This window comes from Alosa sapidissima, chromosome 9 (assembly GCF_018492685.1).
Source record: "Alosa sapidissima isolate fAloSap1 chromosome 9, fAloSap1.pri, whole genome shotgun sequence".
NCBI classification, from domain to species: Eukaryota; Metazoa; Chordata; class Actinopteri; order Clupeiformes; family Clupeidae; genus Alosa; species Alosa sapidissima.
The window spans coordinates 8,439,990-8,448,333 of NC_055965.1; the positions used below are offsets into that span (position 1 = coordinate 8,439,990).

Genomic DNA, 8,344 nt, shown 5'->3' on the forward strand with positions numbered 1-8,344 from the left:
CAAAAGTGTATCAAGTGTTTAATCACAATCACAGGAACAGAAACTGCCACTTTACAGTGTCCAGTAGCCGACGCGGCATAACATAAATGGTTCAAAGTGTGGGACAACGACTTAGTAGCAACTACATTCATTGTTTTACTGTTAAAAACAAACGGCAAAATGTATTATATTTGGGAACACTCAAATAAACACTCAGAATAGAAAATAGAAAATAATTTAGAATAATATTTACAAATATTCGGAAAATCACACACAAAGGAACTACAGTATATACAACTATTCTCATTTAAAATTTTAAATGCGGCCCTTGTAAGAGCAGGACATATAGAATAGAAAATAATTTAGAATAATATTTACAAATATTCGGAAAATCACACACAATGGAATTTAAAAATAACTCTCTTTTTTTTATGTTATTTTTTAATGTTTTTTTTTTTGTTGTTTTTTTTTAAGGGTTTTTTCACATTTCAAAAACGGTCGCCTCCTCCATTGCTGCGTCTGCTCGGCACACGTCACAGTACCATGTACCCTCGGGTACCATGCCGATGTTGACGCACTCGGCGTGGTACCAGAGGGTACAGGAGTCACATTGTACAAAAAGTCGTTACCCTCCCTGCCCGCAGAAGGCAAGCCTCACTGCCTCCCGGAGCTCCCTGTCTGCCTCCTGGGCCTCCCTGGCAGCCCGGGCCGATGCCTGTAGCGCCTCTCTCTGCTGCCGAGCTTCCTGCTGTGCTGCCTCCTTCTGCCATTTTGCGGCCTCCCTCACAGCCCGCCCGGCCGCCGATGCAGTGCGCTGTGCAGCCTCCTGCTGCTGCCGGACGACGCGCTGGTTTGCCAGATCCTGCCGGGCCTGTTCTCTTCTGGCTTCCTCTGCCCGCTTCTCTGCTAGTAGCGCAGCGTGAGTGTCGCTGGTGATCACTCTCGCTGGCAGAGGCATCCTTCTTCCCCGCCCCCTGGACGGCCGGTCGAATTGTGGCGGCATTAGAATTTCGGCCAATGCCACCGGGATGACACCGGCCCTTACCAGGGGGTTGGGGAAGCGGCGGCAGGTCGGGCACTGTCCGGTGGTGGTGGCCACAGCGGTCGTTTTGGGGGCAGCAGCAGTGGAGGCGTCATCACTGGAGGCAGCGGTGGTGGTGGTGGTGGTGGAGGCAGCGGTGGTGGTGATGGTGGCCGATGAGGAGGAGGCAGGTGGGCCCCAAGGCGTTGGGACGGCGGTGGTGGGGATGGTGGCGGGACCCCTTTGCAATGAGCATAGAGGGAGCGTCACCCTCCTACATTGACTTTGTGGCTTAACTTAGGTGGTTTACGATTCCGAGCGTTAAATTATGAAGCATTAAAATGTGCTGCCTGGGCATGGGACAGACTAACAGGTTCCTTTGGAAGGATTTTCTTAGGATTGATGGAAATGGGCAGAAATAACTGTCCATATACTTATATATACTTATACACTTTTTAAAGAATACAAAACCCCCAAAACGGTACAATTGCTTTACTTCACATATCAACAACTACCATATTTGTTTTTATACTGTTTAACATTCCAATATAACTCTGTATTCCAGTTTTAGGTGTAAATTTAGATTAATTTTCTACTTGTCTTGGTTGGCGACAACGCTGGTGGAAACTACGGTGGTGGACAGGGGTACGGGGTCGGGTACGGCATTGGCGGCAGCGGTGTTGATGTGGCTGGTGGAGGCAGTGGGGGTATCCTCGCCGGTGCTGGGATGGGAGGTGGACGAGTCATCATCTCTGTCCTCCTGGTCGATGTATTCATCCCTTGGGCGGGTGGTAAGGCCTTTGACGAGCTGCAACACAAGAAAAAAACTGAAAAACAGATACTATGAGTGGAGTGTTTAAACAAATGAAGATACAAATCATTTAACTTCATGATGGTTGTATTAGTATTATTAGTATTATTACTATTTTTTGTCAACTCACCTTGGACTCGTCCACTGCCTTCCTGTCCAGCGGGAACAGGCCTGTGTTCTTGAACCCACTCTGGATGTTGTGTGGGTTACAGGCTCCAACGCGACCTTCAGCACCGGCGTGAAGTTCTTCTTCCCAATGATAAGGTTGCCTCTCACCAGCCCCAGATGTCTCGCCAGATCTGAAAATGCCGCCTTCAGAGGGCCGTACACCGACACATCCAGCGGCTGGAGCACATGGGTGGCGTGCGATGGCAGGCACGCCACCTCGATCTGGTTCGCCCGACAGAAGTCGACCACTCTTGTCCCAACATGAGTGTCATGTTGGTCCATGAAGAGGAGGAGTGGTCGCTCCTGCCGGGCATATTTCACGAAGTGCTCCAGCCACTTCAAAAACAGCTCACTGTCCATGTACCCCGTATCTGACACACCGTAGAGCGCATTGGTGGGCCCCTCCAGACCGTAGGCTGTGCTGGGGAGGCACTTTGCGAAGATGACAAATGGTGGTATGGCCTCCCCAGCAGCGTTTACGCAGCAGTGCACCGTGACGTGTTCTCTGGTTGTCACCTGCTGCGCATAGACGGTCTTCTGGCCTTTCCCACAGAGAACACGCTTTCTGGAGGAGCCCTTGTCGCCGAATCCGGTCTCATCGCAGCTGTAGATGTGAGCTCAGGGGTCCCGCGGAATCCGAACCGATCGTACAGGGCCTGGCAGATGTGGAAGAGCTCGTCCACCCGTGCCACCGTAGCCCCGTGAATCCTCTCTGTTTCGATGTAATTCGGTCTTCTTGAGGCTACGGTGGGGTGGCGAGCTCGGAAGCGGCTCCACCACATCTGGCTCAGGCCCCCGACGCCTTGCATATTTGAAAGGCCAGCACTAACGCCACTGACTTTGTTATGGGGAAGGCGTGTGCTGCCATCCGGAAGATATAACTAGTCAGGGCCTCCTCCTCACTGGGCAGCAATGCCCGGTTAGGGTGGGGGAGGTGGGAATATTTCCCCTTCCTCCAATCTTGCAGGGTGGTGTGAGGGATGCCGTATTCGGCCGCCACCTTACGGAGGCTCCCTCCCTCCTCCAGGGCCAGCAAGGCCAGCCATACAGTAAATCATCCTCTGTGTAGGTCTTGGCACGTGGCATTTTCTATAAAAAGAACATACAGTGTAACAAACATTTGTTATTTTATTACTATTATTAGATTATATTAAATATATTATGAAAAAGTAGTTATAGTATAGTTTATTTCGTATAGTAAAGTATAGTTTATTTCCTTTCACTGATTAGTGCACAAAGCAGCACGATAGACACAAATGTCAAACCTGCCTTTTGAAGACAGTAATGGCACTCCCTGGTGGCACTTTTATTTATTCACAGCCTAGAAAACTTGGTCTAACACAGGGGTCGGCAACTTTTTCTTTCCAAAGGGACATTTTTTGTTGGTAAATACAACATTAAATCAGTCTGGGGTCACAAAGACATCAGAGACGTTTTAACACAGATAGTCAATCACTACACTTTACTAAACTACCATTCTATGCTATTATCGTCATGGCTATACTGTATTTTCCATTAATTGCTATAATAAAAATATAGATATAGCCTATTAGTCCATATACTTAAAGTAAAGCTTGACAATTAAATGAAATTATATTAAAATATTTTATTCATTTTCATATTAAGAAAAAGCTGGGGCCCCTGGTCTAATAGTTAAGTATAAGTATAAGTATATATACTTTTTTGATCCCGTGAGGGAAATTTGGTCTCTGCATTTAACCCAATCGGTGAATTAGTGAAACACACTCAGCACACAGTGAACACACAGTGAGGTGAAGCACACACTAATCCCGGCGCAGTGAGCTACCTGCTACAACGGCGGCGCTCGGGGAGCAGTGAGGGGTTAGGTGCCTTGCTCAAGGGCACTTCAGCCATGGCCAACTGGTCGGGGCTCGAACCGGCAACCCTCCGGTTACAAGTCCAAAGTAATAATTAATATAGGCATACTGAAACAGAATAGTTAACTGTGTAGTTTTGGTTCACAGTTTATATTTTAAACTGAAAATATATACTTCTGTGTAACAATATATGGCTATCAAACGACGCTAGTTCAGTCTCTCGTCTCTTCTCGCAACGTATTCTGAAGGACCGTTACAAAAGTAAAAAAAACGTCCTTTAATTTTCACGCTAACATTCTAAACACAACGGAAAAAGTGAATTCAACATGTCTACTTGACTTTTCATCTGTTTGCACGAACACATTTTGCCACAAGTCGTCGCTATAGTTGTTTTAACTCTTCCCCACTTTATTTGAGGACAAACGCCAAACCCGCCCCCGTGGCCATTTTGAGAAGTGTTCAATGCAGAAAAGGTATTTCACCATACTTACTTCCCTAGTGCAGTCCGTTCTCGTTGGTAGTCCTCCAAACGAAGTCCAGCAGAAAGATGACTAATCAGGGTTTCCAACAGTATTTAAGCTTTTTGTTGACCCGGAAATGATTAATTACATTCGCTGAAAAAAGTAAACTGTACGCAACTGTGTGTTCACGTGAATATCAAAGGTAACACATATATAAATTCCTACCAACATTTTTGTTGAGTTTGTTCATTTCAAAGTTTGCATGGAGAATCTAATCTATTTTTTTTTTTTTACAAAAATCTTTTTGTGCAGTTAATAATTTGGGTTACAATTTGTACCCAATTTATACCCACCCACCATTATGAATTCAGGGGTTGTTTAAGTTCTGATTTCGGACAATTCGGTTTTAACATTTCAATAGTAATCGCCCACACCACCCTAACATATGAAAGTTATTGCACACCTGAAATGATCCATGATCTGACAAAAAAGGGTAATGCACAGTCCTGCTCAGTCATGCATGCTATAACATTTTCAGCGCTATTATACGGCTGTTGCCTACGGAGGAGAAAAGGCCTGTGAGCTAAAGCAATTGTTTTTCAGTCCTTGAACAATCATGCAAGAACCGTATTTGACGAACATGGAATGGCCACAGAACTTTTGCAAAGATATGCTTCCATTGGCTACACCAGACAAGCAAGTTTTTTCCCCCTTTACTGTCTATGCGTGCGAGCAGCGTATGCGCTCCGCTTCCGTTGTTGTTTAAAGATTGAATGGGAAACGGATTTGGAGCCAAAGGCTAAAATTTAACGCAGCTACAATTTGTAAGGTATCACCAATATCAATTTAATGTTACAGATGTATGGCTACATACATTCTTAAAATGGTTCTGGTCTAGACTTAAATATCTATTGAAAACTTCACAATGGAGCGTGTTTTTAGAGCGTGATCTTTAGGCGACCTGTTGGCTATTTTCAGATAGTGCGCTGGGGGCGCCTCATAGCCGTCCCGCGGGCTACCTGGTTCTAGGGGGTGCGGGGGTGTCGTCCCCGAGAAAAAGTATTAAATATCGTTATGTAAACGCACAAGTTTTGCGCAACTTTCAGTCAGAGAAAAAGGTCCTGTACTATGCCTAAACACGAGTGCAAAGTCATTTGTTTGTCTCCTAAACAATGCTCACCCGTCCAGACATGCATGAAAACATTTAACTCATTTTGAGAATGATGACTTTCTCTTCAACATTGTCGTAGCGTAGCCTAGCCTAACCATTAAAACGAGGCAGATATGAAGAGGCATTGCAACAATGTTTACGGATACATTGTAACGTTGGTTGCAAAGATTATGCAGACTGCTATGACTGACGCACGCACACACACATTATCGAAATCATACGCCTGACGCTTAAGGCTAGTCTTTCTACATGGGTTTAGTTAATGATCGGGCTATAATAAGACCATGTCGGCTATGTAATCTCTGATAACCGGGACACTTTAATAGTAGTTGGTGTAAACCGGGACATTTTAGCGTCCCGACAGGGTTTTGTCGGGATTCGGGACACGCATCTCAGAATCGGGACTGTCCCGGTTAAACTAGGACGTCTGGTCACCCTAACCTGAGTCAAACTTTAGTTTGAAAGCATAATTAAGTCAGAAGCGCCACCATTAAGCTTGACTGTATTGTCGTTTCTGGGTCAAATGCCATTTTGAATGGGAGTCGTAGGGGCAGAACTATTTTGATACATGATGATTTTGATTCATGCATCAAAATGGTAGGCTAGTGCCCCTACGACTCCCATTTAAAATGCCATTTGACCCGAAAACGATAATACGGTTGTATTGGAAACAAAGGAATCTAAGGTAATCAAATGCAGAAAACAGGGTGGTTGCACTCATATCGGTGCCAAGGTGCACAACGCTTTAAGGAAAGACTACCTGGCCAGGTCTACCCATACCAGGATGGCAAACAGATGGTGTCAATACCAATTTGACCCATAAAAAGTAAATGTGAAATAGGTACAGATAATCTGTATTAATCTCATCATTGCCAATGGATTTCTATGTAAAATATTGTTTATCTTGTAAAATGTTGTCCATCTTCTATCTGTTCACAGACAACAGAGACAAATTCTCTAATACCAAGGTCAATGCATTTGACTGCTGCACAGCCCCGGGTTGCCACCGAAAACATTATGCATCTTGGACTGGAAGATGGTGTGCTAGTAAGGAAGCTAGCTACCACAGCTTTTGCCACCACATCTCAGTGTTGGGAGGGAAGTTCACTCACTGCACAACTCTACCAGCTGTACCTTTCCTCCTCAGCCATGATCCGTAACCACCATGGTTTTCTTTCTGGGCCAGAAAACTTTGCAAACAAATAAGCAATAAATGATCATGCATTACAAATTTAGCCATGTTAGACTGTTAAGTTGTTGGCTTGTAGGCTTGGTGTCCAGTAAACAATTTCAAGCTTAGAGGGCAAATTCTCTCACCTAGGAGGGTAAACAACTTTTGTTTTTCATGAAATCTGCATTTTGAATTGATGGTCTACCAATGAGGCTGTAGAGTATCGCGACACAATAGTGGCAAAAGCCCCACTAGACTTTTAACATGCATTCGGGTGTATTGTATTATATATTATTTCACACACGTAGATATTAAATGTGTGTGCGCAAATTCTCTGTGCGCGTGCGCACTCAGAGGAAACTGCTCCCCAAGCATGAAAGGAAAATGCTGCGAGCGAGGAGGAATCTGACCAGCGCTCCAAACAGCCACTCGAAAAATCTATGCATGTGAAATAATATAATACGCCCAAATGCATGTTTTATCGTGTTACCACATCCAACTTGAAAAGATATGCTCAAGAGATCCATAACTTTCAGAAAAATGTTTTACTTTTGTTATGGATGAATATTATGGTTTGTTTTCATTCATGTCAATAAAATGTTTTTCTCATAATCAAAGTGTAATTTGTCATGTAACAGAATAGGTAGGAGAGTACTAATAGTACAATTTTAAATCACACTAATATTATACCTAAATTGCATGCCTTTATAATGCTTAAAGTATCTTAAGACTATACTTTTATTAACATAACTGCAAACTTTCAAGGCACTTATTGTAGTCAGGAAGTACATTGAAGTTAATTTAAAATATTACAGAAGCATGCCAAATGAATAGAAATGAGGATGATAAGATTGTATTCAAAATACACTACTACACTGTTATTAGTTATACTGTAATGCCTTTTAAGTACATTTCCAATACACTTGGGATGTTACAAAATCGTACTGCGACTGTTTCGAATGCTCATAAAATCTCTTTTTGTATAATGTACTTAAGAACACTTAAAGTTTGAAAAAAGTTGTTCCATTTTAGCACACTAATTACACTCAAAGTATAGTCAAGTTGGTATTAAGTTGAACTTAGTACATAATTCAATACACTTAATTACACTTGGATTTGACAAAAAAAGTACAAACTGTACTTGGTACACTTTCAAAAAGTATACTTACTTACTTTTTTTTTTTTACCTGGGGAGGAGGGTGGGGCATAGGCTACCTTATGTCATATCACATCCTGAGGGTGTAAGCTTTCAAAAAAACATATGGTTTAGGCGTAGGCCTATGGTAGAATCAGTTTGCCCTTCATGGTTTAGACCAAAATGTGCTGGTTGTAGCTATGCTAAAATATGGGCTCTGGTTAACGGTTCACAGCCTTTATTGGTATGACAGAATGTGTATGTTGTTGCCTCCTCCTCAGTGGTGTAGCTATAGTAGGTGCAGCAAGTGCAGTCGCACCAGGGCCTGTGACCTCCCGGGGCCCGTCGCTACCCCCGCAATGCATTTGCTGGAAAATTCTATACAGGTCCTTTCTGACTACCGGCGTGCCTTTGACCAGGCCAAGGCTACAGTGCAGACGCTTGCAAATAAATGGGGGGTTCAGAGTACATTTGAAAATGTTAGAGCACGGAGAGTGAAGCGTCACTTTGACGAACTATCGGAAGATGAGCGCTTAACCGATGCAGAGAGATACTTCAAAGTGCAGGTATTTAATGCAACTCTGGACAT

General features: G+C 43.7%; 1 protein-coding gene across 1 annotated transcript; it reads right to left on the bottom strand.

Annotated features, from left to right (window-relative positions):
- Window positions 1–604: 604 nt before the first annotated feature.
- On the bottom strand, window positions 605–2,769 carry LOC121717883. Its single transcript, XM_042102587.1, has 3 exons — window positions 1,942–2,769; window positions 1,597–1,827; window positions 605–1,118 (listed from the first exon to the last, which is right to left on the bottom strand). The coding sequence occupies exons 1-3, from the start codon at window positions 2,337–2,339 to the stop codon at window positions 605–607; spliced, it is 1,143 nt and encodes a 380-aa protein (XP_041958521.1). The 5' UTR covers window positions 2,340–2,769.
- Window positions 2,770–8,344: the final 5,575 nt, after the last annotated feature.